The 17,094-nt window shown below is 42.1% G+C and overlaps 1 protein-coding gene across 8 annotated transcripts in view; it reads left to right on the forward strand.

Moving 5' to 3' along the window:
* The window catches only part of FRY (FRY microtubule binding protein), a 339,974-nt gene that overhangs the window by 73,870 nt on the left and 249,010 nt on the right, over positions 1-17,094 (forward strand). For 2 of the 8 annotated variants that reach the window (XM_049646770.1, XM_049646772.1), the window contains exon 1: positions 7,407-7,706. The exons of the other annotated variants lie outside the window; for them this stretch is intronic. In XM_049646770.1, coding sequence (XP_049502727.1) covers positions 7,637-7,706 — 70 coding nt within the window. In that variant the 5' untranslated portion in view covers positions 7,407-7,636. Of the gene's footprint in view, positions 1-7,406; positions 7,707-17,094 lie in introns of those variants that run through there. 8 annotated transcript variants of the gene reach the window in all.

Genomic DNA, 17,094 nt, shown 5'->3' on the forward strand with positions numbered 1-17,094 from the left:
TTTAATCAGCGATGCTCCATGAGGTAGATCCTTCTTTTTAAAGCTTTTGTTTCAGAGGAAGGGCTGTTCTACGTATCTTTAATTCCTTAGCTGAACGCTTCATCTCCGTGACAGTGACCTGGTTTTCAGCTACGGATTATCCCTGGTTTCCAGGACTTGGACAGTTGTAGAGCGTGCATCCGTTTTCCTCTAAGCGGAACAAAGTACTCTGATACTGCCTTATTAACTTCACAGGACCCCTCGATCATTTTCACACCGGTTTATCTCTTTCTGATTGCCAATTTTTTGTTTGTTTGTTTTGGTTCTCAGTCAGCTTCTCCTCCTAGTCAGCCAGGATGTGCTCTGTATGGGATACTTTTGGTACTAGCTTTATCAAAACAGAATTGATAAGGTGAATCTGTTGCCCAAAAGTTCAAATAACGTATGCCAAAGACTGACATCCCATAATTTATTATGCAGTGTTCTTTCTCTGAGCCAGGGTCTCTCCCAATAATATGGAAAATCAAAGGCTGGCCTGCCCTGGGAGATGAGACAGTCTGGTGACAAGAAGCAGCTTTCCTCATGTAGTAGAAAGTAACTTGTCCAAGGTCATGGTAGCAGGGTCCGAACAAGGAGGAAAATAGTTTCCTGACTCTCATTCCATCAAAGTTTGTCAGTAGGTAACTGCAAACACGTGATCATACCTAAAGGAAAGAAAAAAAATGTTCAGTATGTGTAAAGTTCAAGTAGCAAGTGTATAAAAAACTAATCAAAATTTCCAATTTTTCCCGATTCCCTTGACTTTAAAATTCTAGATTTCAATAACTATATATTAAATGGTACCTCTGAGGGAAAGTTGATCTGCCCCTTAGGACTTAAAATCTAGTGTTTATTTTTATGTGTGAAATTGGGAACATTAGTGGGAATATTAGTTCTTACCCTAAAAGGTACTTCATTTTTAATCACTTAATAAATGAAAATGGCTTACCATAGGCAAAATGTTTAAATGCAGCCATAAGAATGCACCTCTTTTGTTTGTTAATTTGTCATTTTTATAGAGAAAAAAACTATTTTCTTCGTTCTTTAAGTGGTAACCAGTGTTTGGGAAGTGTGGTGATTGTTTTTTATTCTAAGTATTTTTTTTTAATGTTTATTTTTGAGAGAGAGAGAGAGAGAGAGAGAGACAGAGTGTGAGAAGGGGAGGGGCAGAGAGAGAGAGAAACATAGAATCCAAAGCAGGCTCCAGGCTCTGAGCTGCCAGCCCAGAGCCAGACACGGGGCTCGAACACACAAGCTGCGAGATCATGACCTGAGCCAAAGTTGGACGCTTAACCGACTGAGCCACCCAGGCGCCCCTGTTTTTTATTCTGAGCATTATAAATCCGTGCATTTTTGGTAAATAATGATATGCAAAGCAAATGCCATGTATTTGCTTCTTCAGAAAGGACATAATTTAAAATCGTATATTGTTGGCTCCTGTTGTAGCTGGTGATATTGCATCTGTTTGTATCTCTGTATAAAAAAGTTCTCTGGTTGCTGGTGGTATTCAAAAATAGGGTAGGAAGGTTATCGGTACTGTTGGGTGCTTTGACGATAAAACCAGTAGAAATAACCCATATTTTCTCTTGCCGTAAAATATTATCTGTAAATACAGTATTAAATACTACTTGTGCCTTGCAGAAATTGAGGTCAAATCTTGATATGTACAAAATACGTATGAACCACATCTCCTGGTCTGGCTCTAGGTTAAAACTATCCAAATAGACCCTACCTTGAGAGGTTAACCAGAAGAGTAAATTAGGTAATTTTTGAGCCTCTACTAAGGTAACCAGAACCCCTACCCAGCTTTACCCTGGCCACCGAAAGTTAGAAGCACTAAAATATTAAATAAAGCTTTCTCTGTATGTGTACAAGTTTAGGCTTCCTTCACTTCGGCAGAACTTCGGCCTTACCCTGGTAGGCAGCAGGGGTGCTGGAGACGGGAGCCCTCCGCCATGAACAGGGTCTCTCTCTCCCCCTTTCCCTAACCTGACTGTGGAGCTAGAGGGACATCTTGTGCTGGGTATTCTGGGTTCATTGCTGGCTATAGACCTGCTATTTACCAGTTGTCCTCTGGCTCTGTGCTCATTTAATTCTCACAACAGACGCATGAGATAAAACCCTATTTTGGAGACGAAGAAACTGAGACTGGGAGATGTTCAGCAGCTTTGCAAGCAACTCTACCTGCACGGGGGAGTAGGGCCTTGGCTCTGGCATACTATGCTGTGTATTAATATCTAATTAATATCCTTGGGATATTTCCTCTTGAAGTCACCATTCACTTGTCTGCAGCAGTGTTGAGAGAGAGGACTGAGCTTTATCTCGCCAGTTACGAAGATGCTGGGGGGTAGAGACCTGAGTTAACTGACACCCTAGTACCAAGTCATTCTAATGATGTCTCAGCACCACTTTTAGAGAGGTGACTTGCAGGTGCTTAGCAGCTGTGGCCCTTGGCTTGGGTTTGTCCATACAGGTCCTTTGACATACAGCCTAGCGGTGTCTCAACGTCAAGTTGAGCTCAATTAATGTGAATCCCCCTACCCTATTCTAGACTTGTTACACACCCTGGGTGACAGACAACGGGCTTATGGAGAGGGACTTCCCTGCACAGAGCAGCAAGGGAATGGACTTCAGGCTTGACCCTGCTCTCTGCTGCCATTTCTCCATGCCACCTGATGCCTTTTACTGCTTCAGTCCTTCAAGGGCTTCCCATTAGCTAGACTGACTTTCAATTCCTTCGTCATGGCCCACAGTTCCTTATAACACTCCTTTGCAGAGGAGGTAAGTAGGGAAGAAAAATGGGTTCTGCTGCTAATTTTTAGTGGAGACAATTTTAGGAGATACGATTTTCCTTGTTTACGTGTGTGCAACAAGAAGCTGTGCTCTAATGAAGTTCTGGTACATTCAGAACATTTAAATGTATTTCAATTCATTTGGAAAAAATTATTTGTACTGACTAGTAATGGAGTAAGCATCTTCAAAATCTGCAGAATCTATTTTTGTGAAGACTTGTGTATGCGGGTTGGATTTTTTAAGGGAATGCTTCTTGAGTTTTCTGTTTACAGAATGAACATTGTGTGGCATCACTTCATGGTTTTTTTCTCTGCTATGTTTTAGCACGAGCTAGATGGGCACAAATTATGCATGTAAAATATATCGAAAAAGTTTCTGATTTCCCTTGGTGCTTTCTTCGCCTCTAAAAGGCCTCATCCTGCTTAAAGAGAAACAAAAGGCCTTTCTCCATAATTGTCACCATTGATCTCAAGTGATGCTTAATTTGATTTGGAACCGTTCTTATTAAGAAACAATACTTAATAGTATTAAGTAATTGATAAAGCAATTTTCCTTACATCCAGTGATTTTTTCCTTTGTTTCCTCAGGATGCGAGGAGAACATTTCTCTTCTGCCTAATACATTCCATGCATGAATGTACCTGTCACTCTGACAATAATTACACATGTGTGCCCACGTGCAGCCAGCCACAGGGAAAGGGGGCGGATCCCAGCCCTCACCCAATCAACTCAGTCAGACTTTTTAAGACCATTCCGAGATGGCTCTTGATGTTGGCAAGCATCCAGATTGTTTGCCTAGCTCTGTTGTCACATTTTTTTGAACACCACACATTTTCATCTCAAAAAAAAAATTGTCGAAAATGCCAGGAAAGAGAAAATTAAATACGAATCAAAACACAAACCGATTGCACTTTGTTGCACATTTTTTCCCCACAGTCAACAGCTAGCACTAGGCATGCATGTCACGTCTGTTCATTCAGTGACTCACTCTATGTGTTCTTCGCATGAGAGCTTAGCGTGTGCTGGGCTGTGACAGATACACAAATGAGAGACACATGGCTCTTCTGGAGGGAGGGAAGAGAGAGTAGGGAATGCCACAGACTGTACTTTGCAATCCACACACCCTTTACCGCCTGCCTTTGTCCCCACCCTGCCGCTCAGCAACCTAGGACACAGGTGACCAACTGGCCTCTGCCTTCTTGAAATGCTCTTAGTCCCTACAGCGCCACCCCAGACCACCACGAGTCCGTTAGTTTATACTGATCACAATTAAGCCCCCCTTCCTGTGCATGGAGTATTGGGCAGATGTGTGGCACACATCAGGGGGGACACAGCCCATTTCTACCTCTTTACAGCTTGGACAGTGGATTTCAGACTAGATTGCCACCCTCAGTGGCCCCAGCCGCACCCCGGGTCAGGCATCCTGATACAGACCAGGAGTCAAATTAATGCGAAAGATAATAGCTTTCTTCTCTAGGTTTCTTTGGGACGGGGCAAAGCCCCAGGGAATAATTCGTTCCCCAGGCTAGAGCCTGACAGCAAGGCAGTAAAGCAGTCTTGGAGAGCCAATGGGGCCTGGACCTAAAGCATTCCTATTATGTGGTGTTAACGAGGGTCTTAGCATATCTTCCTGAAGTTTGGAAAAGGAGTAGGTAACCATGATTCTTGGCTTGCTTATGATAAAATAAATTAAAAAAAAAAAAAGTGACTCTGGTTCTAAAATTTGTTAGACCTAAATTTTGCCAGCTTTATGACCTTGACCTTATTCTCTATCTCTTTTTGCCTCCATTTTTCTCATCTATGAAATGGGGCTATTAATAGTTCTTCATAGGTTGAGGGTGACGATTAGATATGATAAAGTATGTATTTTGAAACACAATAGTAATGCTGAATAAATGTAGGTGGTGTTATGATCATGTCTCCGGTCACTTTCTGACTCTTTTTTCCCCCGCTCTTGGACCTACTTCGTGAGGCCTTTCAGCTTTCCTGTATTACTGTTACTTTTCTCTGAGCCTCCAACACCTGTGCCTAATTCCTTGCTTTAAGATTCATTACATGTTCTCCTAATGTTATTAAGGAAAGATCCCTTGTTCCTCTTAAATGACGTCTGAAATCTCATAACAAGCCAGGGACAAATTCAGATTTTATTTTGTATTTTAGGTCCCTCTGTCCAGGTGCCTGTTCTGACTACATTTTTTTTTATAAGCATCCCCACCCCCGCCAGAGAGGAGACAAAAGGATAAATGTTTTATCCCAGCTTGCAGCAGGTGTCATTCTATTTGATTTGTAGGCCTTTCAACAACACAAAAGGCCTTTTCTGTTCTTTTACAATATATGCTCTCTTTAAAGGTACTCAAATGAGGAAAAACACGCATGAGCAAGATTTCAGGTTCTAACGGACAGAAAGTGAGCTCTTAGTTACTGGTTCGCTCTTCACAGGGAAAACGAGATGCCATTAAAAACATTCTTTTCTTAATACCACCTAGAAATGTAGGATAGTTTCCTCTCAAAATATATATGAGTGGCATTCTCAGCAAATTAGTGTGTTTAGAGTAGGACTGAAATCTTTGAAAAGCCAGGTAAGGTCTATTTGATAAAGTCAACCAAGAGAATCTGTGTAGGCTTGAGTAACAATATTTAATAGCCTGCTTACTTCAGCTATTTGAAGTGTCTCCAACTTGCTAGCCCCAAATTGTTACCATTGGTGTTCAAAAGCAATATACCTTCTAAGTCCCAGCAGTGGTACAAACATGTGCTTAACTTAAAAAAGTTCTATGCTGGCGTCCCTAAGTGTCCCTAATAAATATCAGTATAGCTAGAGCTTAATTGTTTACTATACGCTAGATGTTATGCTGAGCACTTTATTCATAATGTCATTTAATCTTTCCAACAATTGGATGAGGTAGGTACCACTATTATTCCCATTTTCCAGGTGAGGAAACTAAGTCTTAGTGAGGTTAATAACTTGTCTTAGGTCTCATAGCTAGTACAGTCTGGGGCCAGGTGGGAATCTGGGGCCTGTCTTGAGAGACTTTGTGTTCATGAACTCCAAGGCACCATGCAGTCTCCCTGTTCATTCGTTGCCATGGGGAGGCCTCAGAAAAGTGGGTATGGATATTAATTTTTGTTTTTGAATATGAGAGCTGTTTTGAGGTAAAAATCTTTAGGTCCTGTTTCACCTGGAATCCATACAAAGTATAGGTGATAAAATTAGCTTATCAACTCTAGTATGCTTCTAAATGAAAAATAAGTCCATCTGATAAGAAATTTCACAAGAATAAAACACTGATTGGAGCTGGAGATCTTGGTGGCTGAGGGCTAGCCTTTTGTGTAAGTGTAAGGAGTTTGAAAAGCTTATATTGATGGTGTCTTGGGGCATTTCAGGACATAGTAATTCTTAGCCTTAAAAGTATTTTGTGCTCTTTCCTTTCCATTTCTCAAAAGAACTGTTAGTCTAAAAAGTCCTATTTGTGTGTTGACTTGAGGGGAGTTGCCCAACATTTTTATATTCAATGATTATTAATATGGCCTATTAATTCCTTTGGAAAATATTAATATGAAATGTACCGGAAAAAAGAAGTAGTCCATGGTTTGTGAGACTGTTGGCCAAATCCCACCTACCGAAATGCAGCCTGTCAAAATTATAATACTCTTACTTAATCCCCTAGTCAAGCCAAATGGTAACATGAAATAAAGCTAACCGAAATCAGGACACCTGATATCAAGACTTCATGAACTAAAAAGCCATTGTACAGCAAGGAATCTTAATGCTTTTGCTTCTTATCCTTTTAATACAAATAAATAAGCTTTATTGGGCTTGGTGATTCTTAGAAATGATAGGTTTGAGAAACGGATCCGTGCTGGAGCCTGACGTTCCGTAAACAAGCCCACTAAGCATCCCCTTCAGATGCACACGTTAGGGGTGGAGTGCCTCTCGAAGGGACAAGCTTTTCTGGGAGGGGGAAACGCAAAGTGCAGCTTCCACTGTGCCCACGAAAGAAGGGGAAGAGAAAGCCCAGGCAAATGTCCTGTTGTTACCCAGCTTTCCTACTGCAATGAGGCTGACAGATGGGGCTCTTAAAAAAAAAACGTCACTGCAACCAGATCCAGGGGTGCAGCTCTTCTTGCTGCAGCGCGATGCAGTTGTGTATATTTCAGGGACAGACACAAGGGGAAGTAGCAGCCAGTGCTCATGCGGGCTGCTCCCTGGAAGCATTTCTGAAGAGAGAGGAGCCACAGAAGCTGGGAAATTCCTCCTCCCGCTGAGTCTGGGGCTGAGTGGTGGCTCAGGTTGAGACCGTGGGCAGGGGCAGGGGGCGGCGCTCCCAGCCCATCCCTCAGCCCTGCCGAGAGCTGTGTGGGCCGTGGCTGCCTGCACAGTGTCAGGGAGGCCAGCCAAGAAACCCTCCCTCCCAGGGGAAAACGGATCGCAGTTCAGGTGGGGACTTCCTCGGTAGCGTACCTGGCTGGAGCAGAGCATGTGGGCGGCCGGCGGCAGGCGGCTCTGGTTATGGCAGCCCCGAAATGAAAGCAGCGGCTGCCGCCACCTCTGAGAGCTGCAGACAGATCAGCACCCAGCAAATAAGAAGCAAGTCCTAGACCCCGAGGAGGAGGAGGAGCGGCCGCCGAGCATCTCTCTCCCGCTCCTCGGTGTCCTTTAAATGAGGACTCCCTGCCAGTGCCGGAGGTAGATCTGCAGAGGCTTCCTCTCCGCCGCTGACCCCCGCTTACATCACTAACCTGTGACAGGCACATCTCCACGCCTGGTACCTGCTCCTCCAGCGGCTCCCAGTCCAGTCCCAGGAGCCTCTTTGTATACCGCCGACATGGCCAGCCAGCAGGATTCCGGCTTCTTTGAGATCAGTATCAAATATTTACTGAAATCCTGGAGTAATAGTGAGTAATTAGAAAATAACCTTTGTTTGTTTGTTTGTTTGCTGGATGTTGCATAAGGTTCGAGAAATAAAATCTCAACCGGAGGCATATGCTTGGGTGCCAAGGAAGTTTTTTTGGTTCCATCTGCTATGAAAATCAAAATGTCAGAGACTGAACTAGCTTTCCTTAAGTGCAAAGGCTGCAGTGGAATCACAGTAGATTTTGTTTGATTAAATTTTCAAGTGAGATGGCCCTTCAGACTGTCAGAGCACAGGATGCATTTTCTGCCTTCATGTTTATTTGATCAGGCTTTATCTAAGTATTTTGTGAAGTGTGGTTTAATCAAAGGGGTGTGGCAGGGTTTCAGAGTACTTCATAATTGTTTTATTAGGGTATTGTCTAAAGAAAAAAAGTATTTAACAGCCTAAAACCTAAGTCTCATCTCTTTTGCACTAGAGGCATTTGCAGGTTTATGTATCTCTCCCTTGTCTGTGTGGATGATGTTCAGAATGCTATCTAATGTTTGGATTTATAAAATCCTGTTGTGTTACAGTCCAAACTCATAACATGCTTTCCTGAAATATAAACAAGTGAGGTTCTGACCCTGATCATTTATTAGGATATCAGAATGTTATGGCTTCTGAAGTTCCATTACTGACCTACTTAATAATTTTAGCAATAACACATTTCAAAAAGACAACCTCTAAGGCATCATGGGTCTGAAATCAGAATTAAAATGAGGCCTTCAGGTGATCAGTGATGCCTTGTGTTTTTTGAATAGTTGAAAAACAAAGTCTTCTCTATTTCACCAACAGCCTTTGTGCTTGCTTTGGATAAAAGGCCGGCAGGTATTACAGATCCTTAATTGTTTGAAATTTTAAAAAAATGTTCCAGGAAAAATTTTGATGCTGTATTACGTGCATACTAATTAGCCTACCTGTGCTCAAAGAGCTGGTGATTAATTATCTCCTACACAGACGACCTGTGGCCAAGATTGTTCTTATGTAAACAAAACCTGGGCAGAGGAACCTCTGCCATAATTGCTCTAAGGAAAGAGCCAAAGTACCTTCAGCCTTAAGGTATTCAGGCATATGCATCTCTCAATGATCTCCATAGAAACCATTTTTTCCCCAGGTCATTTTGCACCACTGTATACACTATGGGGCTCGTCTAAAGCTGTTTTTCTACAAGTGGGAAGCCATTTGGGAGCCTTGCTGTCACCCAAATAGCATTCCTTTATTTGTTAGAGTCATAATTCATTTGTCTTGGGTCCATTATTTGTGTAATACTTCACACTCAAGGATGAATCTGCCTTTGTCTATCCACCCTTTGATTAATGAAAAGGGTTTGACACACAGGGTTCTTGATGGAGCAGTTTTCCAATAACTGGAAAGACTTAGTGTGAGTTTGACTTCGGTATGTGGTTTTGAATCATCATTTTGAGTACACCAAGGCCATATTATGTTCTCCTATCATTTTTTGTCATTGTCTCATTAGGTAGAAAATTATGTTGTGACAATACTGAGGCCAGTGCGATTTCTTTGAAAACCTTTCTCCCTTGTCAATTTTCAAATGACTCTAGACAAAGTGTATATTCTCTCTACCTTTCCTAAACTCCCCCCCACCACCACCACCCCACACCAGACACACACACACCTACTCCCTCACATCAGGAAATGGTTCAAAATGACTGTTCATGTCTACTTTGAGAGCATCTGGGACACAGTTCTGAATTCTTTCAATTCATTCAGCAAATATTTATTCCACACCTACTATGCCAGGCTATGGGGCTGCAAAGGTGAATGAGACACCCTACCTGCCCTCTGTCCTAATTTCTTTATCACAGAAGAGTGAACTTGGTGATTCTCTTGTGTTTCTTTGGAAGTCAGAATGCTTTTCAGTCCTTTCTTGAAAGAGGAAGAGGAAATACACTTTATGCTTAGTCTTCTTTGAGCTTGTTGCAACACTAACCTGCTTTTAACCTAGCTTAGCTCTCAGTTTTACATATTTTCAGTAGCAAAGAGAGAAGGGAGTTTGTCTGTCCATAGGAAAAAGTAGCCTTAGGGTTTTGGCCTGCTCAGTGTAACCTGGCTGAGAGGATGCATCACAGAGCAAGCAACTCCTCGGCCAGCATCATAGGTTTTCGAGGCCAGGATGCCCGCCCACATACCTGAGTGGAGAATCAGGCTCCTAATTATATAGCAGTGCTTATTTATAAAAGTACAACAATTAAAAAGCAATAAAACAAACTGTGTGACTATGGCTGACTGCTTTGTAAGGTGGTAGGTAGTAAGAGGAAAGATGATTCTGTGAGCATGCCCATTAAGATTGCCATTCTTTTTTTTTTTAAGGGCACATTGTGGGGGAAATGTAATTTCGTGTATGTCTGTCTCCTCTGAAGAATTAACAAGTCAATTAAATCAGTCATTGCCTGGTGAGATGTATTAGCTTTTTATTCACTGTTCATTTTGACACTCTTCTTCATTGGCATGCCCACTCTGTCAGGCTGTCCTTTCATTTTAATGGAGTTGGGAATTAAAAATGGCCTTGATGTCTGGAAAGAAAATGTCCTTTGTAGACCTCACCATGAGGCTCTCCTTAGCTGCTTGGACACCGCCCGCCACTGAAGTCCTACGGCTTCTTCCCCAGTCATATTCAGACTTTCCCCCAACCATTCAGTGATTCTCACAACTGTTCTCCTTGGTGTTCATGGCCATAGCCTCCACAGGCCTTTCTCAGTTTCATCTGGAATGCTCTAGTGGTCTCCTAACAGGCCCCCTGACGTAGAGCTGCCTGGGGAGGCTTCTGGCAGCATTTCAAAGACCATGCCACAGATCCCTCTTGCCCGTGAGCATGTAACTGCCATTCAAGACTCTCTTTGAGCTCCCCATCCATCCTTTCAGATGGTTTTTCTTCCCCAGCCAGATTTAATCTGCTCACCCTTGTCTGCATTTTACCACCTTGCTCTCCACTCCATGCCTGTACGCACGTTGGCCTCCTAATCTGGCATGCCCTCACCTAGAACACACAAGTTGCAGGACCAGATAGGCTTGGTTCTGGTCTCTTATCTCCTGCACTTGCGTGGCCTTGGACAATTTGTTAACTCCTCTCTGCTTCATTTTTCCCATCTGTAAAACGGAAGCAGAAATAATGGATACCTCACAGAAGTAAAAGAGGTATTTAAGAATTAAACCACTTAGAACAAGATCTAGCACATTGTAAACAATCAATGTTAAAATAATATTAATGTATTCCAATGCTCCTCTCACTTCTAAACCCACTTAAAATCAGACTCAGATCCCTTTGCCCCCTAGTATTGACACCATTTGTGGATTATTCTATGTGTAGTCAACACTTGCTACACCCCTAGAGAAGGGAATTGTGTGACCGTGCCAAAAATAGTTGCTTGCCTTCAGCCATTTTTTTCTAGATTTACTTTTTAACAGTCCCCCCTTTTCTATCTCAGCTTCTAGTAGAATATTCCTACATTCCCTAAGTAAATACCTCCCAGCAGCACGGGAGATGGTTTGGCAACCTCCTCTCGGCAGTAAGTCCCTTTGGCCTTTCAGGTTTGCTATGGAAAAAGTTTAGAGCAGATAGTTCCAAGCAATTTCAGAGGAAAGGAAGGCTGGCTTTAGACTGATGTAGAGAGCTGGCATGTGGGCTCTCTCACCCATCTGAAACCCCTCACCGGGATTCCTTGTGTCTCTATCTACCCCGTGTCGTCCAAACGAACACAGGGCCCAATGAACAAAGGTACATTCAGAACCTATTCAACATCTCGATCTTTCCAGGGCAGTTGGCATCTTTCTTACAACATCTGTCAAATCCTGCTACCCCACGGAGAGGAACTTTTGAAAGTTTGTTAACTCTTTCAGATAATGAGACTTCCACTGGCAAAATAAACTGGTCTGCGGCACTGAGCAAGCCCTTTGCTTGTTTTGGAAGGGGCTGGTGTGCGCTGTGAAATGTCTAATGTCACTGTAGAAATATCTGCATCAGTGAAATTGGACGTGGCATTTTTCAGATATACTGTAGTGCATTAAGTTGTGGTGATAAGGATGATATTTCTGTCCAACATAGAAATGCTGGTTAGTACCAGGTTAACTCTGGAGACAGAGATCCCACGCATGTGCGGATGGGAAACACCACTGACTGACTGCAGAGCTGTCCTTACTGAGTCCTGTTTTTGTCATCAGTGTAGTTCAAAGACCCCAGGGAAAGGCCTGAGAGAACCTCAAGGGGTTAGTTTTAACCTCTTGGTGGAGTTGGTTTGAAGAGGTAGAAAACTAATGACGTGAACCAAGTTGCCTGAATCCAGCAGAGCAGTACCGCTCAAGTGCAGACACGCTCAAGTGCAGACACGCTCAAGTGCAGACACGCTCAAGTGCAGACACGCTCAAGTGCAGACAAGCTCAAGTGCAGAGCACCTCAGTGTTCTTGAACGAGTAGGGAGTGCCCAGCCCCATCCAGGCAGTTGGGAGGGAGTCACTCCAGTGCTCCTGTCACTCAGTAGATGTCTGACCCTGCGTGCACTCACTCAGGTGAGGGTCACTTCTGCGAAAGTAGTTTATTGTCCTGATGAGAAACGAAACCCCAAATAAACATCTGCTCTCAATAGAAAGAGCCTGTTCTTGGGTTTGTGATGAAGATAAATAACAAGTAGGGGTTTTGTTTGTTTTATGCGTTGTTTTTGTTGTTGTTAAAATGCTCGAACAGTCTGAGAATAACAATGACCGTCACATTGACCGAGGGCCCACCCCCTGTCAGATGTTATGCTTGGTAATTTATATGTGGGGCAACCACTGCATTATTTGTCCAAACTGGGACACTTTTGAGAGTGAAAGTTAATAATTATACCGGGACTGCCCTGGGCAAAGAAGGCCATATGACCACTGTGTTTATTATCTTCACTCTTTCCAATAACGCGGCAAGGTTATGTTTTATCCACACTTTACAGATGAAATTTTAAAAAGAGAGAGAGAGAGAAAGTGATTTGCTGAAAGCCAGGGTACTAGTAAGTGCCATAAGCCTTTCCCCCAATCCAGCTGATAATCACATTTTAAAAAATCACGCATAGGGTGATCAAAGAAAGGGTCGGGAACACTTTGGGGAACTTAGTGCTCTACAGGTGCTTTCATTCTTGTTGGCTGAGGACACAGCCAACTCTTGGCCCCCTCCCTCCCGCTGCACCCCTGAAATTTGGGTATGCTCACGTGCAAGCCCACGCGAAGTTATATGTGCATTTGACTCTGATCTGAAACCTCACAAAATAAACCTCCATGATGCCATATGGGTATCTCTTAGCTCACAAGCTGAACTCTGGGGGAATTAAAGCCTTATCATTCAAAACTAGGAACGTTTAAGAGGAAGTTAGTTTGTTCATAGTCTTCCTCCCCCTGCCCACTTCCCCCAAGAGCCCGTGCTGGAGATCACCATCTCCTTAGCACAAGACCTCAGTATTGACAAGTCTTCACCATTATTATTACAAAGAATACAGTTTGTTCGCTATGGTCATTTGATTAAACACACACAATGCACACATAAAAGATTATAGCAAAAAGGTACATTTCTTCCATTAGCCCATTGCATGTTGATTTTTCCCTCTTTTTAAAAGTATATATAAATAAATAACTGAAATGGCTCTAGTAAATAGAAAGGTACTAATGATTTTAGTTCTTTGAGAATGGTCATTTGCTTACCTGGCTGAGATTTCTGTGATATATTGTATCTCTGTTTGGGAGACGGTGGCAAACTCCTAATCATCTTTAGCAGTGAGGACAGGGAGAATATCTCCAGGACTAATGGAAATCTATAATTCGGATATCTCACGTGACCTGACAGTGCCAGTCTCGGCCACCGTAAAGCCTTCTACAGGACTGGCAACACAGAATGATTTGGTTTCAGCTTCTTTGCCTACTTTGGCATGCTGCTTGGTAAAGGTGACAAGAACTGAAACAGGCAAACAGAAGTAGGCGACAAGGAGAGATGACCTGGGTACTTTTACGATCTGGAAACAGCCCAGGATATTTGAGAAAGTTGCCAGTATTCAGATGTTTCAACTGAATATTTAGATGATACAACATGTAATATTCTCTTTATTTAAAACACCTCTGTTTAAAAACATTTTAATACCTATGACTCACCAGTTCATTTCTGGGTACAGTTGAAGGAGTGGAAGGGGTTACATATGTCCTGATCATCTTACCAGTAACTTCTGTATTTTTGAGCTGCATGTGATATTCAAAATGATTGGGCTCCGATGAGAGTTTGGGCGGAGAAATGACATTTTTCTGAGTTGGGGCTGTTCTGTGGATTGTCAGCCCCATACATAAGCTTTTTGTGCAGGTTCTCTGCCGGTACTAAATCTTGCATTTATTTAGTGCCTTGTGGTTTGCTCCGCACCTTTAAAAACATTACCTCATTTGATGAATGAGATGCATTGATTATGAATAAACTAGCTTCCTCTTAAAATGTTTCTGGTTTGGGATGATAAAGCCTCATTACCCCAAAGTTCAACTTCGGAGGTATAAGATACACATATGGCAACAAGTATATTTTGTGAGCTTTCATATCGGCTTCAAATGAACAAATAATGATTTTCATCCATGGTCTTTACCTTTGAATAGGACGTTTATAAAAAAAAAAAAAAAAGTGCAGTATAGCTTGGCATCTGTTACTTAAGATAGACAGAGGTGAGTTTGTTTTAAAAACTTATGTATTAAGATTTTCTGGATTTATTTGTACCCTACCATTTCTTAGTCATCTTTTTCTTAAACACTCAAACATGTCTACTTTTCTACAACGTGATACCTTCTGAGAATCACCCCCTATCTGCACACAACTCCGTGCAGAAGATTGAGCAGACGACCACTTCCTGAAAAGGTGCATGGCATCTGTGAAAAAGAAAGTACACAGCTTTATCTCATCTTTTTTCTTCCCGATCTCTGTCATTCGATAGATTCCTTTTATCATGCTCATTTAAATATCTCTCCCCTGTAGAACTGTTGGCTGCACGAGCAAGCAAATGTCCTCACTTTGAGTTGAAAAGAATCTCTCAGGCTTGAAGGAACAATGAGAAGAGCTTTTTCCATAACGACATCTTTACTTCCTTTTCCGTATTGGATTATACTCAGAAACTTTCTATCTTAGCTTCAGCTTTTCTTGGTTATTGCTCCCAAATACCTTGCTACCCAACATTTTCAGAGAAGCAAGGCCAGCACTATTCAGGACTTCTTTTTGAGCACACTGTGACACAATGCTTGGGGACTTCCTAACTGAATCAGAGTGGATTTTACCATCAGGGATCTCAGAGCATAACCTCCTTCCTTGTTAGTTTCAGAATGCAGAACTATTCATGCAGAAGTTCCCGGGACTTAAAGAATCCGAGGGAGAGGATCCAGTGGTATTCCAGAGACAGTGCATGCCCTAGAGAATTTTATTTGAGTACGTGTGATAGATTCTGTTGACTTTAATATTATGGATTTATACTTTCACGGCATTAGACAACTGTTGGAAACCTGGTGGTTGCAGGCAAATTCCTATGAGAACATTTTCAAATACCCCTCCTAGCAGGATAGATGAAGGAGAAGAGGAAACAAATTATTCACCCTGGGACACTCGACTGGACTAGATGTCAGTACTTGGGGCAGCAGGTGTCTCAGATGGGCATTCTTTTCATCAGAAAATGGTAAAGATGAGTTACCATGTTTATCAGCATTTGGACCTGGGACTAATTGAAAACCAGTTCCTCCTTCATTTTGAGGGGTCCTCCCACTCTCCAGAACATTGAGGTTAAAGAGAAAGCGGGTATGTGCAAGAATTATATATTTCTGTAAGTGTAATGATCCTACCTCTCACCTATATTGTTACAAACACGTCTTCTTCTTCACAGAACATACAGGCACAAACATTTAAATATTAGTCACCCATATCTCCAGCTGCTGAGCAGTGAAAGTTTATATTCTGCCAGCATATCAGACTCTACAATGAGTCTGATTTTGGTTTAATTCCTTTCTACTGTGTAGTCATTTGATGAGCTGCAGATGGAAATTTAAGCCAAAGCCATAACATTTCAGCTAATACTTTTTATGCTGCTGTAAGAATTTGTTGTCATGTCAATTTAAGGGAGTTGAAGTCTTTTTCAAGAAGGCATTCAAACCTATTTTAAGAGCTTTTATCAACTCTAATTTGATACACCACTCTGACTGCCTCTGCTGTCCTTAATCAATTGCAAAGTGCAAAGTAGTTTAGCAGTAGAAGACAGCTTTGAAATTTCCAGAATTTCTCAGCTAATGCCATGGGCACAACATTGTGGAAATATACAATTAAATCTCCATTAAAATTTCTTGCCTAAGCTTAAGAGACACTAGGCCGACTTCTTTGAGTTTAGACTTAAACAGGTAAATATGTATTTTGGCAGCCATGAAAAGGATAGGGTATTAGATTAACCAGGGCATTGCTTGAGTAAAATTCCATTTGAATGTTATATTTATGTAGGATCTGGCAAATCAAGAAAATGGTTTACTACATAAGGGTCAAATCAATGACATGCTTCAATTGTCTAAATACAAGATTAGGTTTTTCTTGCCTGCTTTTCTGTTATTTTTCTGTGTGTGACCTTGTCTCCTTTCCCCACTTCCTTATGTGAAAGGAACAAACATGCCACCTTGCCTCTACCTGTTTAATGTGAAGGGTTTTGAATACCTCCCCTGAAAAATGAGGTTTATGTAAACATCCTAATACATGCCAGTTATTTCCCCCATGCCATTAAAGCCAAACTGAAGGAGGCTGAGTTGTACATTATTGAACCTGACCGATAAGTAGAGTAGGATCTCTGTCTTTCTAAGCTCGATCAGTTTCTTGGACTAGTCTGCTTTTAAGTATTCTGAATAAGAAATAGGTGTCACACTACACAGCCTATTGGGTTCTTTCTATTGTTATTTTTTACAGTGAAGTCACTGTGTATCTGACTCCGTGCATTTGAACAGGGTTGACTACAATCTGAAGTGCTGGCATTCTTGATCGGAAGACAAGCATTTCTTTCTGCACAGGGAGATATGGTGCTTATAGAAATTGCTGGCATTCTGGAACCTTTATAGCATACGATCGTGCAGTCAAAGGATACTCTCCTAGGTTTTGGTAGAGATTACGTTTCAGTTAAGCCATGTTGAAATCAAGAAGGCCATATGGATCAAGACAGTATTTAAAAACATCTGTCTGAAACACAGATTTGTCAAACCAGCCACCTTCATTTTATGCCCACAACTAGGTAGAAAGCTCTCATTGACAGCTTTAAAGAGTTTTAGGGGCGCCTGGGTGGCTCGGTCAGTTAAGCATCCAACTTTGGCTCAGGTCATTATCTCATGGTTTGTGAGTTCAAGCCCCACGTCGAGCTCTGTGCTGACAG

Source organism: Panthera uncia (genome assembly GCF_023721935.1).
Source record: "Panthera uncia isolate 11264 chromosome A1 unlocalized genomic scaffold, Puncia_PCG_1.0 HiC_scaffold_16, whole genome shotgun sequence".
NCBI lineage: Eukaryota > Metazoa > Chordata > Mammalia > Carnivora > Felidae > Panthera > Panthera uncia.